General features: G+C 34.4%; 1 protein-coding gene across 4 annotated transcripts in view; it reads right to left on the bottom strand.

Annotated features, from left to right (window-relative positions):
* Positions 1 to 22,113, bottom strand: part of LOC115446477 (DENN domain-containing protein Crag) — a 41,022-nt gene extending 18,909 nt beyond the window's left edge. For all 4 annotated transcript variants that reach the window (XM_037436381.1, XM_037436379.1, XM_037436380.1 and 1 more), the window contains exons 1-11: positions 21,911 to 22,113; positions 21,545 to 21,689; positions 12,402 to 12,566; positions 6,860 to 7,099; positions 4,572 to 4,659; positions 2,352 to 2,511; positions 1,820 to 2,011; positions 1,493 to 1,594; positions 923 to 1,095; positions 550 to 641; positions 125 to 246 (exon numbers count right to left, since the gene is read on the bottom strand). In XM_037436381.1, the coding sequence (XP_037292278.1) occupies positions 125 to 246; positions 550 to 641; positions 923 to 1,095; positions 1,493 to 1,594; positions 1,820 to 2,011; positions 2,352 to 2,511; positions 4,572 to 4,659; positions 6,860 to 7,099; positions 12,402 to 12,566; positions 21,545 to 21,671 (1,461 nt within the window). In that variant the 5' untranslated portion in view covers positions 21,672 to 21,689; positions 21,911 to 22,113. The remainder of the gene's footprint in view (positions 1 to 124; positions 247 to 549; positions 642 to 922; positions 1,096 to 1,492; positions 1,595 to 1,819; positions 2,012 to 2,351; positions 2,512 to 4,571; positions 4,660 to 6,859; positions 7,100 to 12,401; positions 12,567 to 21,544; positions 21,690 to 21,910) is intronic.
* Positions 22,114 to 22,195: the final 82 nt, after the last annotated feature.

The following is a 22,195-nucleotide window of genomic DNA, read 5'->3' on the forward strand; positions in this document are numbered from 1 at the left end:
AAACATTCTTTATTACACACATACACAGTTCAATTAAATTCTTATTGAATAACTATAACGTATAAATAGGTTAAGGATCTTGTTATAATTTTTTTCATTTTGAAGAATGTGTAGCATAACTTACTGTAATATTGTTAGTGTCTAAATCAACACAGGTCACGTCTGGTGGAGGTTCGTAGAGGTCGAAAAACCTCGAGTCGACACCGATCAGATACGGCAGAGGCGCGTGCAACACTTCCGCTAAACCTGGAATCAATGTTATGTAGGTTGTTTTTTTTTACTATGGTGAATGAATTACAATTTTTCTTTTGGCAAATGTAATTAGTAGAATTTATCGGTAATATGTTATGATCAATATTTTTTTTTTTTGTATGAAATTAAATACCCGATTTTCATTTAGTACTCGTTCGTAATCTTTTTTAGGAAGATTTTTTTTTAATATGTATTGTGTAATAATCATTTGCGATATTATATATGAAAAAAAAAACAATCTTATTACGCATTATATATAAACAAAATTAAACACAATGTTCTTATAATCAAACTTACCTAATGGACATAATGGTATGTACGGACACTGCCATTTAAAGGGGAACAGTAAACTCGATACCGCCTCAGAAACAGCAGTGAGTGTGTCTGGCCTGCAAAATAAATACTAGTTTTGAATTTGATTTATTGTAATTATTTCAGATATTGCTAATGCGCTGTATTAAATTGTTGACATGTACGTAAGGCATACAAATTTGACGAAAGCGCCGCAAATATGCATGGTTAGGTTTGCGAATTCGCTATATCTTGGCACACAGGTATGAAATTAAATGTTAGTGTTTTAAAAATGCTTTTGTTTTATCTCCAAAATAATACAAGATAGACTGGTTCATAAATATAAGATATAAGTTTATTCTATATACAATGAGCTCACCTAAGCGAATGTATAAGTATCTTCTGTTCCGTGACGGCCAGGGCTAATAACAGTAAACAATTGTCGGGGCCCAAATTGAGCAGTAGTTGTCTAAAACTCGCCCCACTGCGGGCGAGCGGTTGTTCGTCACAACGCGTTATTATCACACTGTCACTTGGGTTTGTTGAGGATAGCTGAAAGGGAGAAAAAAATATGTTGTTATATTATCGAATGATGATATGAGTCATTGTACGCGTTACGACTAACCATAAACCTACAAGGTTAGGGCGCCTTTAAATAAGTTGCGTGGCCACAACGGGGCAGCAGAGAGGCAGCCGCATTGCTATGTAAATTTATAAGAATTGCCACTACAACGAAGCTAAATCAAAGATCTAACAGCACTTTTAATTTGCCGCGAGGTATCACGTGGCTGCGTTGCGGCAGTCGTGCGTTTATTTGATACGGATTGACCATACCGCGTGACGGTCGCGCTGCCGCTGAGCGAATCGTTTGAACGCGTCTTTAGACACTACCGTTTAAGTAGTTCTATAAATCAGTATTTTTATACTATTAATAATTACGGTACATTACCTGCACCAGTAGGCAAGTGTCTGGAAACGCTACGCCTTCTAACAAATGTGTGATATACCTCTCAATAGGTATATTGAGAGGTTGTTTACTCCATGACATTTCCTGGAACGCGATAAAACATCATTAACATATGGTCCTTCGAGCCGGATATAGCTTTAAAAAACATAGATATATTTGTATAGAATACGTGCCAAAACGATCTAGTTTGTTGTGACTAGATATAATTGCTAGTTGACTAAATTATACGAATCATGTTTACAAGAAAGTGTGAACAGTGAAAGACCCTATAAATTCTACAAATTTTAATAAATATATAAAACTACTTACAAGTATATACAACAGCCACCTTTCGAACGTTTCACTAAATGGCCACCGCGACAACAAACAAACACACTTTATAGCGTGTACCGAGTGTGTATTGTGAGACACGCCGGCCCGCCATCCCAATAGCTCCATTTGTGTCTCGGTTAGCTGCGTGTAAGGATAGCTCTCGTAGAACGTTACTGCTGAACCGTACACCTGGAGATAAAAAATGATATATAAATAACTGGAGATATGTGGGTATGTTACACCTCTGAGTACACCCAAAAAAGAAGAGAGTGTGATTCTTTAGACAAAATTGCAATATTACATTTATTCGTCGCAGATTCGGTAGCTATGGTACAAAAAGTTAGGAATATCGACTTTATACCGAACCAAAAAATACGTCTGGCACACAGAGTAGACATATTATACTTTTATTACTTTTGATTCCATGTATTTTTATCTTAAAACATTTTCATTGATTAGACCTAAAACAAGTTTCAGAAAAAACATTGTTAATAATTTTTAAACAACAAATACTATTATGAAAATATACCTTCTCCGTAGCGTCGGCAACAGTCAAAACGAACGTGGAGAATACAGGTTTTGGCGAGGCAGCGTTATTAGGCCACAACTCCAACGTCGCTCCCATCGGTAAACAAAACAGGGGCACTGATGCTGGAAATGCTAAGCTGCGTCGTTCTGTCGTTGGATACCTGAAAACATTATATTTTTATTACAATTTTGGAATTAGCTTTATACGAACATAATAATGACAAAAATAGTCTCGATAAGTTTCTTTATAAGCCTTAAGCCCTCTTGTGCCCAACTTTCCAAAGAGCGCCAGTAGTACCTGTTTTAATCAAATCGCATAAAAAATTAAAATCTTCACATGCTACACCTTAATACCACAATACAATACTATTGGACAGACGATATCATGACTGACAGCTGGCAGAGACAAGGTAACGGTAGTAAGCAATAAGAAACCCTTCCAGAAGATCTTAACCTGGAAGGGATTCTTCTGTTCCAATAAAAATTGACAAAGTAAATTTAATATATGATTTCAATGAAGTATTCCACAAAATGCTAATATTGATTTCATTTAATATTGTTTTATAATCTATTTTATCAATTTTAGTAGATATCATTTTATTTTATTTAGTTCAATTGGTTAAATATGTAATTTATTTATTATAATGCTGTTGGGAAGCGTAACATTTGTTTGATATATTGACAGTAATTAAACTGAAATCCTTCACAGTTTTTAATTCAATAAGTTCTAAGAATCGCTAGATCTTACCAGAAGTAAATAGCATGAAAAAATAACTATCTTTATTGATAATATGTTTTAAAATAACAGACTTAACATTTCAAAGTGCCTAATTACATGCAAACGAGGTACCTGAACCGCACTCTCGAGAAACAAATTACTGACTCAAAAGTAACCGTTAATTAGCATTAGTTTATTTATAAGCATCGTATTCATTTGTTAAATCTACGTTGAATGAAGCGATGAGTAATCTTTGTTATATTTTTTATTGCTCCTAATTTTTTTTGGTTAAAAACGATTTTTAACCATATGACAAATTCAACCTCAATTATAATCATCATCATCATCATCAGCCCCACGACGTCCACTACTGAACATGGCCCTCTCCCAAAGATTTCCAGATCGCCTTATTGGAAGCGGCCCGCAATTAACGATTATAATAGATAAGAATATAAATGAATAAGATGGGGTTAAAAAAGTTACATTCATGATAAATTCTAACTTGGAAACAATAATCTTAAGTATTATTTTACTGTTCAGACTCATCCATTTTGTATAATTATCACTTCCGCACAAGTAACTGCATATTAACAATAACAATATTATCAATAATTCGAGTATTGTGTCGGAACTAATCATCACAAGTGACCGCAAAGAATGAATCATCGATTATCGATTGTAAATTATAAGAAATACAATATCATAGTAATATTAATCAGAACACTACATTTTATAATATTCTTGAAATAGATGTGCTTTATATTATTCATAACGAAATAAAAATAAATATTTATTTAAATTGGTTATAGATGCACTCAATTTTGTGCTTAATTTATTATCAAGTAATCCGTCATTGTCAATAGGTTGACCTTATAGCCGGTCCTGGACTCTGAATACATTATAAAAAGTAAGCTTGTATCAGTGTTTCGTATTTTTTTTAAGACATTTTAGGTTATTGAAGTCATTTGATATATTTCCTAGTGCAGGAATGGCGCTTTTGTTGGTTTTGGGCGACTCTAGTACAATCCGTTAGCTGATCGCTTTTCGCTTGCTTAGCATTAAAAGGTAAACGTTAATTTTTTATCGATGTTAGAAAAATAAGATTTACAATTTTCATATTGGTAAAAATAAACAAACACAATAGCTCATGATTATTTTTTCTTTATCTTTCGGGATTATTGGAAATTTAAAAAAAGAGGCGTAGAATCATGTGCTATATATAATTCAATTAAGCCAGAAACTATAATTTAGAACCTTGTAATAGTGAGCCAAGAGTTGTATCTTGGCTAATGCACATCGCTCTCTCATTGTTTTCTTTTCAAATTTTGGTACAACCATTCAACAAATCGCTTTTTAATATTACCTTATGGTTTATCCTGCAAAATATTAACTCATAAAGAAGCCATCGAATCTTATGTAATTTGACGCGATAATAACTTATTTATAAACTTGTTATACACTGCGGCTAAAACAAGTCTAGTACGAAAGGAATATTACACTCACCTGAATAACACTTCTGGTTTGTAAGCAATTAGCGGTGGACGGTTCATTGACTTCTTGTAGCATAGAAACACATCGCTGCCCATTAAGCCTGTAAACAAACAAATACTTATTAAATTATATGTTGCTTTAAATAAGATTTATTTTTGTTTACAGCACAACCTGACAAACGGATAACTCGGTCAGAAGTTTTTAGACAATCTTTACCACCCATAAACAGCCACTATATTGATGTTTCCTTATTCTTACTGTACTTCTCCTCTGGAGGAATCATGGATGCCGATGTTAGTCTTGAGGCAAAAGGACCAGGGATTTGAGATATAATTTATGATTTCTTCTGTTTACGCGAATATTAGACATTGAAATTAAACTAAGCTTATGTTATATTTTAAAAAATCGAATTCACTTTTAATGCCATAAATTATATTGAAATTAAACTTATTTTCGGATTCTATGGTGGTTTTTTATATTTTAGTTTTCTCCCCACGTTTCGAAGACTTTGCAGCCTAGAAAACTAAAATATAAAAAACCGCGATAGAATCCGAAAATAAGTTTAATTTCAATATAATTTATGGCATTAAAAGTGAATTCGATTTTTTAAAATATAACATAAGCTTAGTTCTAATCTAATTTAGAACGACAGTCTCTGTAGAACCTAAACTATTATGGCGTAACAATTGAATAGTCTAAAACTTAGTCATGAATTTAACATAATCTTAGCAGAAAGCTTTATCTCAACAGAGACAACACGTCTCTAGACAATACGTTTTATTTTCATTACAAACAAATTTAATGTTTTGTTTAAGAATTGCGTCAAGATCGGGAATGTATGCAATGTCTTTTTCCAATGTCTAATAAAATTAATGTTCTGCAAACAGTCTTTGTAGTATTTGAATAACTTTATATCTTGTTCAAATTCTTTAGTCAATTATGAACAAAATATGCTAGTTATTAAATGTAGGTCAAGGAGATGCATTCGCGATGAAATGCTTTTAATTTCTTATGTGAAACGCCCTTTTCAGAGCGTGAAGGCCGCTCCGTGAAGTGCGATGGCAGGAGGTCGAATTCTTTAGTATTTACTAGTTTGTGTTATATTTCTGACGAATGTCGATTCAGACGGCGAGTAGTCGTATTAAAAATAATGACATAATGACTAGAACGTCGACATGCAACAGATAACTTGATGTAATATGTACTTCCTTGAGTCTACGAGTCTGCGACACGGCAGAACTTTGAGGATAATTTGAAGAAATCATTATGTTTAATTATGATTATTATATTTACTGAAACATGCTTCCGATATTTATGAAGACTCGTCAAAACTTGATAATCTTAAACCTCTTGTTAATCTTCAAATAAGATGAATGAATAATCGTACTCTTTCTATCGATATCGGATAAAAAAAGTTCCATTTCATTACGTGGTTTATGAAGTTTAAAGACAATTCCCAAAGCCGATACTTTAACGCCAAAGCTTAAAGACACAAGAAGCATAAAGGGAGGCTTTAATGACTATTCATATTCCAAACAATACATGAAACCTTTTGTTAGAGACTTGGCACCCGCCCAACAAATGGTTGACAATATAAATCGTAGACTATGCAAAATAGTTGCAAAATGAACGCAATATATTTCTAACTTATTTATTATTAATGTATTCATATTACTAGACAAATTTTGCTCTCAGTTTTGTTGAGATGAATGCATTATGATTCCATATTTTTCACGCTACTCAGAAGTAGACATAAAGTAGCAGTAAACAGAGTTTTTGAATAAATAGTATTCTCATTTCACACTGAAATATAATTAATATTATTCAAATTTTATCATTTAAGCAAGTTCTTTCGTAGACTTTTAAAATGTTCCTTTCATGATACCTTCACTTCCTAAAATTCCACTCAACACCAGTACTATAGCAGTGCAAGCTTTGCAGATCCTGGAGGGTCACAGAAATTACAGGACCAAGTTTTAGGTCTTGCATGGACCTAATTTTGGAAACTTGTGCCGGCCGCAGAAATGGTTAATTGCGGCAGTGCCAAACTAACAACTATTAAATATATCAGTACTCAAAATCTCATCATCCTTGATGCCTCACCTCCTCTCAGCGGCCGTCCTGACCTGAGGTTCATAACGTGTTAGTGGGTTGCCCTCAGCATGGTCATTTAATTTTTCAAGGGAGCGCTTAATACGCTCTTAAATGTCCAGTGTTTGTAATTTGTATAAGCCGACCTTTCGGGGCTAACAAACGCAAGTCGTATTAAAAAAAATAAAAACTTAAAATCAAATACTCACCCTTGTTCAAGTTCTTTGCTATCATACAGAAAGCATGTGGCGGGTTCTCGCCCTTGCTCGCTATGATGACGCACACGTCGACCACGACGAGAGCGTTGCACGGCGCGCCCGGGTGCGCTCGTCTGTACGTTATGAACGTTTTAGCGGTGGAGTTGTTCACGTTGGCGAGTCGACCGCCCGCTGATACCAGGACCATCTCCGCGTCAGCCATGAGACGCTCTTTGCCGTCATACATAACCCCTGATGGTAAACAAAAATATTGATGAAATTGTAGCGTTTATTTTTAGCAGTATTAATATTGTAGAGAGCCTAAAAAATTCTTACATAGGTATTAATAATAATTAAGCTCATGTACTGAATGGTAATCAATTATTATTTACTTTTATATGATTGTAGCTAATATTATTGGGCATTATAAAACTTAACATCTAAAGAGTGCAGTTGAATACTTTTAAAGAGTAACATTACCACCAGACGATGGGCATGTACGTCTCGTCATTCATTTATGTGAAAAAAAAATTTAACTTTTCGGTTAAACATAAGACTTCCAATGCGATAAAAACATAAAACGCAGTCAACATAACTTCTGCATTGCTTATTTATGAATTGGATACAGATAACAACCAATAACAAAAACAGGCAACATAAATAAAACCCGAGCAACAACTTGCGCATACATATTTAAATTAGCTTCACAAATCAGGGTGAAAACCATTGTTAATCTGGCCATTGTGTGGCGGCAGCGACTCATAGTTTTATCGAACCGACGGTAGTTCCTGTATTTGTTGCATTTGTACTTATCAATACTATATGTAGGGACGAAAATGTATGCAAAAGAATATCTCCACATAATTCAATTACCTCTTTTGTATGTACTGTATTGATAAGTTCTTAAAAGGCATTAAACAAGATTCTTATATCTTAATTTTTTCTATCTAAAATCTGAATATGGTGAAGAATTAGCTTTTGACGCTGGAAAATCAAAGGAAACTTGGCATGATGTAAATCTATAGAATGTGTCATAAGTATACTACTAACAAAAACGGCAGCAATCGTAAAACGCAAAATGCTTTCAGACAACCATTGCCAAAACCGTCCATCGCAACCGTAAAAGCCATCGAAGGCCAACGGACTCCTTTCAAAAAAAGTGTCTATTATAATTTCCGGACGGGAATAAACGTTTTTGAGGAAAAAAATGGGTTCATTGAAGCGCGGTGACGATAAAAACGCGGCGCCTAATGCCTACATAGGTATTGTTTGCATCATTGTGAGCATTATCATTTCTTATCAACGATGACGTGCCCATAGTACTTTAATTCATTACGGTTATTGGATATCGTGACCGCATTAGTTATATCATCGTTTTATGTAATACTATCTTCGCAAGCCTTCATTTATATTATAATATTCACAGCGAGGCCGCTTGCTACCCGACTCTGTAGGATTCTGAGATCGGACGCGGACCTGAGATATCGTTTTATTTTTAGCCATTTCAAGTTTATGCTGTTAGGTGTCAGTTGAATAATTTAAAGAGATCACCTGCGTAACTTAATCATTTGACTGGATACAAGAAAGAACGAAATGAAAATCTGACTAGTGACTATCGACTTTTCTTCCGTAGGTTTGGCTATCTACACATTAACTTGGGAACTTTTGTAAGTTAGACAAACTGATTGCAAATGAGAATCTGTTACTTCTATTTACTTAATTAAGTTTTTTACCAGTCGTAAACTTATCATGCTCTATAATTGATTAAGTAGGGGTTGTCTAGTCTGCTTCTGACGTCAAAATACCTATCTGTATAATATCAGGTCAGAGGAAAGGTTACGCGATGCTGACGCCACGAACGAAACTACGTAAGCATAGTAGTTTTCCTGTTACGTAAAAACAGTAGCAGGAAGCCAACATTCTAGGTCAAGTTTAGGGAAGATCATTATGTTTATTAAGTTCAATGTGTTAAGGATGGCTTCACAACTGACATTACTAGGTTATTTATAGTTATACCACTGAACAATGAGGCGGGCAAGCCGCTGGCCTGATAGTAAATGGGACGACTCAAACAGTATCAACACCCAGAACTTTAAAATACAAAACATTACAAAGCTTCGCATTGCCTCTGCATACTGAAAAATAAGACGTTAAGATGGCTTTGTGCATTTATCCCGCGAGGTATCGATAGACAAACACCGTCGTCGTCTGATGGAAATTGCATCCAGTGTTATTACTGCGCATTGGGAGACTTACACCCGTATTCACCAACAATAGAGAAATTTCATGATTCCTGAGAGGGTTGTGCAGTCATATAAAAAATTAAATTAATTTATTCCTTATTTCACGAGCCTATAAATGAACTGCTCTAAACTTTTTTCTTTTTTTTTTCTTCTTACTTTATCATGTACTGTAGTCTTTACCCTAAACTGATTGAAAAGAGCAACACCAGAGTTTCTTGCCCGTTCTTCTCTGGTGAAAACTGCTTTCCGAACTGGTGGTAGAGTTAATATTGACGGAATCTAAATAATGAATAACATTTTACAGATTCAAATAAATCATTTCATTTCAATACTATAAGGACGTACAATGGGCCAGATCGCCTAGTACCGGAATCTTATAGCTTTCTACTTCTATGCTCACCTTTGTTCATCTTACAGCCAACTGAAGTAAAGTTGTATCTCAATATTATTCAATCACAGCGCTCCTATGCCTACGCACTGCGAAGGTGGTCATGCCGAAAGCACTGAGAAATAGGCTTTTTCAAACATGGCCCCGTACTGAGCTAAGTAACGTTTGTGAGTACCGGCTTTAATATCGTGTACCTCGGGATGACAAACGCAGTTCAATATTATGCATTATTTATAATTCAGATTTGAGCGGTTGTCGCGAGTTATAGGCATGCATACCTTAACATCAGACGAGCAACGTCCTTGTCTCCTCAATGTCTAATGAGTCGAAGGGTACTGTCAGATGCAGTTGATTCAGTACCTCAGATACCGAATGGATCTAATTATTACTTGTGTACGTTTTTTATTTAGTCATAAGTATCTTTGACTGTTGTACCAGAAATATAAGTATTATGTAAGCTTATCCTTTCGAAATAATGCACGTGAACAGAGGCGCGAGACGAGACAATTAATATTCAGACTTCATAAACGCAGAATTTATAATATGTCTAAAATTAGCCTAGCTACTATATTGAAATTAAACTAATTTTCCGGATTCTATCGCGGTTTTTTGTTTTTTATTTTTCTCCCGACGTTTCGAAGACTTTGCAGCCTTCATGGTCACGGGGGGGACTGAGGTGTTGTTCATCCGCAAAGTCAAAGTTACAATATCTACCTACATTTTACAATTATACAACTTTTTAAAATTTTTGCTGTTGGTGGTCCGATCTACGCAGATAGAATCCGGAAAATTAGTTTAATTTCAATGTCTAACATTCGCGTAAATATAAGAAATCACTAGCTACTATATTTATAAAATTAACTTTTTTTTTCATAAAATGAATATGAATATAAAATTATCTCATAGACTGCCTACGTGACTATTGTTTATGTATTTCCTGAATGTTAATTGTGGAAAAACACCAGTTTGGAGAAATATTGGGAGAAAATTTCTTAAACTACATTGTTTAAGGGTCCAGAGTAATAATTGTTTATTGTATTAAATTTTCAAAACATTAAAAACATATTTACAATCTATATATATAAAAATGAATTGCTGTTCGTTAGTCTCGCTAAAACTCGAGAACGGCTGAACGGATTTATCTTATCTTGGTCTTGAATTATTCGTGGAGGTCTAGGGAAAGTTTAAAAGGTGAGAAAAATTCGAATAATTGCCGGGAAAATCCTCAAAACAGCATTTTTCTATTTCCCATACAAACGTTTTCTAACTAATACGTAGAGTCAATTTGAGCTTTATTGCTATTGTATAAAGTTCACTGTTGTCTAAGCAATGTAGGTGTGTTCCTAACATCAAAGCAGTGTGCGTTGGAGCACAGAATATAATAATGTAATGTCGCGTTCTGAAACTCAACAAAAGTGATATCGCGGACCCGACTAAATTGAACAGTCACAAAATTTAATATATCATTAGTTATTTGGTTGGCTTCACGATATTATTTCTTTTGTTTTACTTTAAAATGCATGTTTTCGTTATGGACAATTTTTGAGCTACTTTTGCATATCTATACTTATAATAAATCTGTAGAGAGGTCAATTCTGTACATGAAATATATTTCCAAAATAACTGGGGGTGATTAGGGATCGATACTGATGCCAAAAATGCAATTAGTGAAAATTTTGTCTGTCTGTCTGTATAACCGTTATAGAAACAAAAACTACTCGACGGATTTTAACTTAACTTGGTACAATTATTTTTCATACTCCTGAGCTGGTTATAGTATACTTTTCATCACGCTACAATTAATAGGAGCATAGCAGTGATGGAAAATGTTGGGAAAACGGGAGAAGTTACTCCATTTTTTAAGCTTCCGTCATTTCGTGTGCAACCTTAATGGTTAAAAGTTCCTTCGATTTCACCAGGATCCCATCATCAGACCCTGACCGGACAATCGGACCACCTGCATACCACCATAAATTAAAAAAACATCTCGACAAATTGAGCACCTTCTCCATTTTTGAAACCCGAAATCCACGCGGGCGAAGCTGCGGGCGGAAGCTAGTATAAAATAAATAGGCACGTTTAACAATGTTATTAATAGCTAAATTATGTGCGCGTTACACGTGTACATAAAAGTAAATTCACGTATGTCATTATTAAACATCAGGGTCTTTATTCTAACAGAGTAGTTTTATCTAAGTCCTACATGTAAGTATATGGACGACCCACTCAACCGGAAGTCGCTCTGCCCAAGCTACGTACGGTCTGCATAGAAGTGTAACTCGCGATCTACACTAGAGAATATATTCCACAAATGTTGATAGATATGCAAGGCAATATGGACTACAGCAATAAGACAAAAATTAACTACAATTAAGTTCTTCAGGAAGTCACAAATTGGTAAAACCGTTCTAATGACATTTACTGGTAAACGAATATCTGAGGGTGACGAGCTTTACGCAATTAATTCCACGCAGCATCGTAATTCAAAGTGTGCATAGTGTTGCAATTGTTTTTAGGTATCTAGTCGTGTACCAACAGGTAAGCGGCTTGATCGTCTTTAGACTAACTGGTAAGTGTGTATATTTACTTAGAACCTGCTGCTGCTTGCTGGTGGTAGGATATATTTATATTCGCCCCGATAGCGACCACCGTACACAAGGTGTTAAAACTTGCCTTAGTGGCCCACATAAGCGTGTTGCGTTCCGGGATCAGCCTGTGTATATCCGGTCCTAAGAAGCCGGCATAATTGTGTCGACTGTCGAGGGGTACTCATCTTTCGTTAGTCAACATTCTATGAGACCCTAGTCCAGTTAACAACAAATGCCCTTCTTTGCTGTGCGGTTATAAAAAAAGACATCTATCGAGCAAATACACATTCACAATGATATTATCAATATTGTAAACATGACATTCCAAAGCTCACCGATATCAACGAGCGGCGGTCGATCCCTGCCCCTCCGTAGACAGAGATAGCACTCCGGCGACCGCATCGAGCCATGATTCAAATCCGCCGGCAGACCGGTTGGCGTCAACTCGACTAACTCAAAACCGTCGGGCACCGTCTCGCCTAGGCCGGGGAAGACTATACCTGAAACAAAAAAGAATAATTGTTGACAACTTTCGTGGACCGTATTTATGTTAGGCAAGGTCTTGGGGAAGTAGGTCTTTGCGAAGCCGATTTGCTGAAAGAAGATAATGTTTTTTCTTTGTGTCTCTTGTAAACGCAAGGGCCCTCGAAGAGCAATGCCTTAGGCCTGGGATAACTACCCCGTATGCAATTCCCTAAGGTCATCAAAGCCGCCGTCGATTGGTAGACGTGAGATTGTTTGTTTATTCTTGAGGTAAGTATTTATGTGTTTCGTTAATTTAAATATTAAACGATTAAGGATTTTGCGTGCCTAAAGCACTCACCCCAAATTCCGGTCTGTTTGCATAAGCCGGTCCTGTCAGGCTAACAAACGTATAGTCAGGTTAAAAAAAATAAAAAAATAAATTGTGTTTTTTCTGCTGTCCTTATTCCACTCCCATGTGATATATTTAAGCATATCGCATTAAGAACTTAAGGATGATGCAAACATGGGCATATCGTGTCAAATCCGGGATCTTATAATCCATATCCCATAGTTAATCTAACAGGTACAATACATGTTTTTGAATCGTACTAGATAACATACCTAATTTGGAATACAGGGCCCTTATTCTGTATGATAGTGTAAACGCGTAACGCGGCTGTGTCATGTTATCTTCGAGAAATGTGCGTGGAATAGTATTCTGTAAGCCAAATTTCTATAGTCCTAAACATGATGCGTTGTGTTACGTGCTTGTTAGGCACTGTCAAAATAACTTGCGGGATAGAGAATAAGGCTCCAGTTTAGTTTAAATAATTATTAAGAATTTCTATTTTTATTGTTTTCCATAGCTTAATTTGTTTTGTTTTTATTCATAAAATAAAAATAATATTAAGAATCTATACTATTATATAAAGCTGAAGAGTTTGTTTGTTTGTTTGTTTGTTTGAACGCGCTAATCTCAGGAACTACTGGTCCAAACTGAAAAATTCTTTTTGCGTTGGATAGCCCTATGTTCGTGGAGTGCTATAGGCTATATATCATCACGCTATACCCAATAGGAGCGGAGCAGTAATGCCTAATCTCAGGAACTATCGGTCCGAACTGAAAAAATCTTTTTGCGTTGGATAGCCCTTTGTTCGTGGAGTGCTATAGGCTATATATCATCACGCTATACCCAATAGGAGCGGAGCAGTAATGGCTAATCTCAGGAACTACCGGTCCAAACTGAAAAATTCTTTTTGCGTTGGATAGCCTTTTTTTCGTGGAGTGCTATAGGCTATATCATCACGCTATGACCAATAGGAGCAGAGCAGTAACGGCTAATCTCAGAAACTAGGAGTTTGAACTGAATAATTCTTTTTGTGTTGGATAGCCCTTTGTTCCTGGAATGCTATAGGCTATATATATCATCACGCTATGCCCAATAGGAGCGGAGCAGTAATCGCTAATCTCAGGAACTACCGGTTCGAACTGAAAAAATATTTTTTGTGTTGGATAGCCCTTTGTTCCTGGAGTGCTATAGGTTATATATCGTCACGCTATGACCAATAGGAGCGGAGCAGTAATGAAACATGATGCAAAAACGGGGACAATTTATTAGTTTTGAGAGCTTCTGTTGCGTGCGCTGCGTAAACGGTTAAAGTTATGCAACAATAATGTATGACGGGATTGTTCCTCTTAAAAAGTTCTACAAAAATATATCATAAAACAAAAGTCCCCCGCTGCATCGGTCTGCCCGAACGTGTTAAACTTAAAAACTACCCAACGTATTAGGATAAAATTTGGTATGGAGACAGTTTGAGAACCTGGGAAGAACATAGGCTTCCGGGAAAATATATAGCGTGACTTTTATGACGGAAAACTTTAGCCCGAAAAACTTTATAACGCGGGCGGAGCCGCGGGCAAAAGCTAGTTCTATTATAATATGGTGTTGTAAGTAAAAACTCTTTTATTATAGAATCCGATGTGACTTACACCTTAGCGTAGGTCAAAATAACGTGTTATAGTAGAATATTTTTATTCATAAACGACGTTTAAATACTAAGTTTAGTCAAGGACCTTCGGCCATGAACCGATAGGGTTTACGATTGCATCGCCCTTGTTAGACTGAGTGGGTTTTTAGTCGAAAACAATGATTAGTCAGACATTGGATTTATACTTGACTCAGAGATAATATGTCTTTATCATTGTTTCATTATATCCCAGAATATAAGCGTGTTTATTACTGCTCTATATTGCAAAATGGTATTGGTAGCAACTTCATTTATTTCTTCTTTATTTATTCGCAATGATTTCACTGGATCTGATGATAAGTATGTACTCTAAAATATAATGTCGATTAACGTCCTTCGAATGGCTCTGTTCTTGTCGAGGGCTCGGCATAGTGGCCTCAAAGCCCTTATGGTAACTGAACAGATGCTCAGAAACACGTCGACCGGCAAGAGATAAACATCCTCGGACGGAATATCTACAATAAAACCGGTTCTATTTAGTTGATACGAGTTGACCTCAGGAAAACTCGTCTGAATGAATCACTATGGCGTATTTACACCATGTTTTTTTTACTTTGAATGACGAGACGAACTTGCCGTTCGCCTGATGGTAACCGAAACGACCGCTCATAAACAGTAAAAACACCATCCAACACCTTCAATTAGCAAGTATTGTTTGGTATTCCATTGCGCTCGTCATCTTTAGACCATGAGATGTTAAGTCTTATTAGGTACATTAGTTATACTGGCTACAATGATTTCGGAATGAATGTTGCCGGTATCCACTACGGGCGGATACAAAATATATCCGGTACCCACCCACCGGTAAACATGACTCGCCTGTACGAGACATGAACGGTAGACTCTAACCAGTCGTGAGTAACATATTTTATCCTGTATTGCTCAACAATTCAGCAACAGGTCGTAGTCAATGAAAATATCATATTGTTTGAACCCAAATTAATATTTCTAAATTAATTTATTGTAAATCGCACGTCTGTATTATACTTTAGATAACACATAAGTAAATCGGTTAGATAACACAATAGTTTGTTCGCAATTTATACAAGCTCTATTAAAAAAGATATTATATCCACCTAATACTTTGAGTATATTGAAATAGCATATTTAAGTGTTTATTTAGGCTTAATCTAGGGTATTTACTATTTACTACATTTTTCCAGAAAATAAGAAATTTTAACTGGTCGAACTAATAACCTCATACCATAGCATATCCATAGAAAATAACTTTCGGTAATTACAATTAAGGCATGCACAGACAAGACAGCAATGTTATAGTAAGTATATTAGTAGTTATTGGCTACCAGATGATTTCTCACTGCAAGCCCGATCGATTTCCGGATAGTGCCATTACGATACGGCTGTCTACGGTTTGCCGATCGTAACAAATGCTTCCACAGCCTGATTACATTTTGCAGTCAAACCGCAATAACCACACGTACGATATTAAAACCGCTAACAGAAAGTTTTGTTTTCTAATTCCCGTGCGATTTCATCTCTTTTATAATACTATGAAATATATTCAACTAGCATTTGCTCGCCGCTTCGCCCGCGTGAATGAGTTTTCCAGGATACCTTTTTTCCTGACTTACTTGATATGTTTCGTTATATTATAACCAAATTACACAAAATCATTATAAAATTTAGCCTATGTGTTCTTCTGATGTATAACCAATATTACTGTGAATTTCATCCAAATACGTTCAATAGTTTTTTTGTGAAATACAAACATACATTCAACCTCAAAAACTTTAGCATTTATAATGTTAGTAGCACTACAGGCCTAAAGGCGCCTTCAAATTAGTCGCGTTGCCAATTTAAACAATTCTAATAAAATAGACCCTCTACAAATCTCTTATATTTCAGCTCTCAGGTAGTGGTTTCGACCGGTATTGGATCGTCCACAAGATTGATGTCAATTCGAAGGCTGGTCATAGCGACTAAGTCAAAATCCTTTCTGTAATGTACTCGAAAAGGTGTATTGCGCTGATCCCACGATAGTATGGTATAAAGACAGTAGAAGAATAAAAATAACGTAGGAATTTCTATAAAAAAAAATGTTATAGAATTACGAAACACGTGTTTTCAAACTTTCTAATTTATTTTCTATAGATTAAAATCGATTTCTACTAATCACACAAATTGTCAATGAAGCGGAACTAAGTTCAATCTAAAATTAATCTTATCTTCACTGCCTTTCACTTTTATTTCGATTAGAACACATTTATCATGTGTATCATTAATTGGATGATAGGATTGAAACAGAACTATTAAGGATAAAATGATATCAGAAGAAACCACATCGAATGCAGAACATTCACAACATTGATTCATTTCTAGCATACCGGGAGGATTTTTGAGATGGGGCAGCGAGGGTAGCTACCTTCACCACCGTAGCTACAATAAAAATTTTCTTAAGAGACTGTCCATCGGGTGACAATCATTTTCGAAGACATTAAGATCGTATCATGTACTAATATCAATAGAAATGCATACAAGAACTGAAAAATACACGAAAACCTATTTCCCAAAGTTATTTGTAATCGTACCTCGACTTAGATGGCAATAACCTTTGCTTGTTCTTAGGTATTTAAATATAACTTTAATCCGTAAATAGGCCAAGAAGACCCGAAGAGCCTCAAATCTAATTAGATCACGTTCAAATTCTTTCGCTAAAGCCAACAAACATGCGCTAAGCGTTACGTAAACGCTTTTATCTTGTATGGACAGAATAATTAACAATTCATATACAAAAGAACGTGTATTCTGTGTTACGTCATGCAAACAATACATTATTGAGAGTACGTAAAGGTTTTGAAGTGGCAATGAACCCGACAATGGATTGAAGTTCATTCAGAACATTGATACATATAACGTAGCTTTGGTTATCTAGATACAAATAAACATGTCGCATTTGGTAGTCTGAGCTACATAGTATGTATTTTAGTTTGATATTTATAAATTAGATAAAAAAGCGTGGAATAATTTTTCGTGAAACTTTGCTCAGACTTTTAAAGTAAATTGAACCATTTTGGAACTACACCTCATCTTTCGTAGCCAATAAACTGTAAATCTTATAAATGAATAAAAACGCTATATACTGTAAATAAAATAAATTAATAAAAACCACAATAAACTCTTGATAATATAAATTAATAAAAACTACAATAAACTCTTGATAATATAAATTAATAAAAACTACAATAAACTCTAAATAATCAAAAATAAAAATCCAAGACATATTTGTCTTCTAAATCAACATAAAATACTGACCAATCGATGTCAATAATAATGCAGTTCTTTCACATACAATACGAATGCCATATCAATCGGTCTCGTCAATTATGTCAATAAATTTTGAGATGAGGGTCAAACATGTATGGCCTTATTAGGGTTGATATCTATGCCGATATAGAACGCCGGTGGCCCGAATGATCAAAAAATTTCCTGGCAGTCAATTATAGTTAATAGGTGTATAACATATTGCTAATACGTAGAGACTGTCACGTGTGTCAGTGATTTAAAAAAAGGGTTTATTTTTTATGCGACATACCATAATCATCGGTAGTTAAGAATATTCCAGTTAGCATTCTAAAAGTTATGGTAACCCTATATTAAGTAATCGAGAGTACGTCGCAAGTACAAGTTCGTCGCTACGAACAAATCACACCTGCCTTTATTTGCATAACGTTAGTTCAATATTATGCGTTGAGAGAAAATGGTGAGCATGTTTTGTAATTATGAACTCCGTTACTAACTACGTAAGAGTGGGCAGATTTTTAGCATGTTTTAACGTCAGGACGAGTGAACTTTTCATCAATGTCAACAATGTTTTGATAACGAAAACACGAAATTGCACTGTAACATTTACTACACCATAGGAATTCATTATTTAAATACCACATTTCATAGAAATTTGGACAAATAGTTTTAATGGCAGGTAACATTAAGTTACACAAATATACACTCAGGAATTTTATCTCTGGTTCCAACTGGCCGGCATAATTGTCTCGACTGCCGAGGGGTAATCATCTCTCGTCAGTCGACATTTATTGGACCCTTTACACTTATCATGAGGCGCAGTGGGGTCACATTGCCGAATAAAAAAAAACAGAAGTTCGTCAAGTGTGTTTCTCATGACAAGATAGAGAACGGGCCTATTGCGATATCCAACACAAATTCCAGACCCGGCTGATGCTGAGCTCGATTCGGATTTCGAACACGAGACCTCAGAGCGATATAGTAGTCAAACCGCGTATGCAATACGACCAACCCACTGAGGTAAACGTGGCATAGTTTAGTTATAAGTTTATAAATATGATATTATGTAAATACCTAAAACTGCCAAGTGAGTAGTATCCGAATTAATATAAAACGTAGAGTAATAATGGAAGAATAATGATCAGGATTTTTTATAATCATATCTAATTATTATATTTTACAATTTTGGCTCCTACATACATGTATTATATTATTTAAAATTGCCTGACTTATAATTTTATGGTCATTTATAGTTGTATTTTTACAAGACTTGGTAATATAATAGCATTGAGATTTTATCTTTTCATTATAATATCGTAAGTTTAATGAGCTGTACTTATATAAGCTTTCATAAGAAGTATATATAACTACATAACTTTTATTCGGCTTTTTTGTAATATGTTGTATATTTAAAAAATGTAGGTAGATATTGTAACTTTGACTTTACGGATGAACAACACCTCAGTCCCCCCCGTGACCATGAAGGCTGCAAAGTCTTCGAAACGTCGGGAGAAAATAATTATATATAAAACCGCGATAAAATCCGTTAAATAGTTTTTATTTCAATGTCTAACATTCGCGTAAACATAAGAAATCATTAAATCTTTTTTTGGTATTATTCTTAATGTTTTTTTATAAAAACATTATTTGGTTACGATCAAACTTCTAGATCCATTTACAAATCGACAAATTGTATCTAAATTAAAACAATTACTTATACGAGAACAATCGAAACTACACATTTAAACATACATTTACTTGTCAATAAGTCACAAGTTAATACGAATATTGACCGCGTGTTTGACCCGAGAACGATCCGTACGATCTTAAGTAGTCAGTGTAACTAGTTTTTCCTGATAAGGGAAGTGTCCCACTTGCGGACACAGTAGATTAAACCAGTTACTCATTAACCGACCAATCAGCAAGCAACATTCGTACTTGCCACTTGAACTTGTTTGTGCTTTCATAAAGGGTTATTTTGTACTTATTTTATATTCACATTGCACTGCCATGATGACAAGTAATTTCATGTTCATTACATAACTGGTACTTGATACAATATTTTTTTTTATTTAATTATTATTGAAAACGAAAGTGTAATTTCAAAACATTTGAAAAATAATCAGAATTAACTTTTGCATTCAAAGATAGTTTGCAATATGTTTTATTCACTAGCCTGCCTGGATTTAATTTCATAATATCTATATCTGAATCATAACTATTAATGGTGTAGTTAAAACCCATGTTAATTGATAATATTTATCTTTAACCTTGTGTTTTATGTATTCTACAGGCAGTGTACCTACATAATGGATAGACTATAAAAAAACTAAACTCAGGAAAAACCCTGTCAGTGATTTAATATGTAACTAAAATTAAAAAAACCGAACTTTCATCACACAAAACAAATGCTTGCATGTTTTATAAGTGTTATAAACAAGGAACTATACCATAACAAGCAAGGGCAAGGGTATGAAGGGCAAACAATCCTGTTTCAACATAAACAGCATTAAAATAATTAGATTGTGATCAGTGGCCTTGGAAGCCATTTAACTATATAATTAAGGGCATTACAGCAAAAAGGTTTACACAAGTCAATGTCCCCTTTTGGTAAGACCTTATTTTATGTTATGTCAATGAAATAAAACGTAGATTAATACAGAAGGAATGTGATACATGAAACATGATGCTGACCACAAATCCTATGAGGTACCACAACTGTTCATTGCACAATAATTTCCTATAACTTGATCTCAAGTCATAAGTAATAACTGCAATTAGTATTACAGAATGGTAACATGTTATACATATGGTATTAGTTATGTTTTTGTAAGGTTTTATAAAGCAAAAAAAAAACTACATATTTTATTACCATTCTATCCTGGAATGAATATTCACCATACATTGAAACAAAGCAAATAAAATATTGATAATGTAAATTAAACTATAGTATTATCTATAGTAAAAAAACATAATAATAATCGAAATATACAATTTGTTTAAAACTAAACTTATTAATGATCAATGCTCAGAACTTCTTTTAAGTATTAGACCAGGAGACAATGAAATGGTTCACTATGTTTATAAGGTTACCAAGCGCATGATCACCCAAAATGCTAATAAATTCAGGAAAAAGATAGTACTTTACAATACTGATAACACAAATCATGTTGAATCAACATATTTTATGAATGAACACAACTACTACATATATACTTGTGAGTACTATAAATAATATTGAATAAATAACATTGGAATCTGTTGACATCACTTGAATAACAATAATGTTGTGACCTAGAGAATCAATTAGTGGTGTGAAGCTGGACTTTAATATATAATTAGGTACTTCCTTTTTATGCACTGTGTTTGGAGTTGTGTTTATCAATGATGTGATAATACAGGTCTAAACCACACATTCATAAAATGTTTTTTTTTCTTATTTGGTTTTATATTATAAGAAGATATTTTTTAGCTAGTTTTAAATGATATTTTGTGATGATTTGAAAAGTAAACAGTAGGCATATGACTGCTATCACATTCTATGAACCTAGATTTTATTTAATTCATATTTTTAACAATAATAAAGTAAACATTATTTTGTCTAAAAATTTTCCATTTCTGAAAACATGCATTAACAAACCATAGTCAATATTATGCACATATTCTTTTAAAGAATATTTAAATATTCTTTTAAAGACTATTTAAAAATACGAAGGACTTACTTATATCTGTGATAGGTGCCTTGGAACTATATCCTTTCAGATGCCCAGAATCCGAGTCGTCCAGAAGCTCAGGGTTGTCAGGCAAGCCAGCCACTACGAAATAATCCGCGACTCTCCGGTCGTCCATCTCCTTCGCGTTATGTATCTACGGACACGAAAAAACGCTTAAATTTCTAACAATTATGTTCAAAGTGACAGCAATAAAAATATATAACCTGAATTATTATTTAACCGAAAAGTAACTTAATAAGCAACTATGAACTAATTCATACATATTTATTCATATGTAAATACGTAGATAAAAAATTATATAAAAACAAAAAATAACTGAAAGCAATAAACATGAAACCCTTCAAATGATCTTACACTGTATCTCAACAATTAACAAATTTAGCAACGATGCGTCACACATATTTCCTCTTATATATCACTTTAATACATTATTTTTGTGTCTTTTAACAATTTGACAATTTACAATAAGCTGTACTATGAAAATTATTAAATTTCGTATAATTATTTGCAAAACGTCACTTTGTCCATTCCGACATGACAACAATTGACCATAGAGCAGAGAGCTAATATAGAGTTGGAATAAAGCATAAGGTACCACTAATAAAATATAATGTACCATAGATACTTTTATTAAGCCTA

Source organism: Manduca sexta, chromosome 8 (genome assembly GCF_014839805.1).
Source record: "Manduca sexta isolate Smith_Timp_Sample1 chromosome 8, JHU_Msex_v1.0, whole genome shotgun sequence".
NCBI classification, from domain to species: Eukaryota; Metazoa; Arthropoda; class Insecta; order Lepidoptera; family Sphingidae; genus Manduca; species Manduca sexta.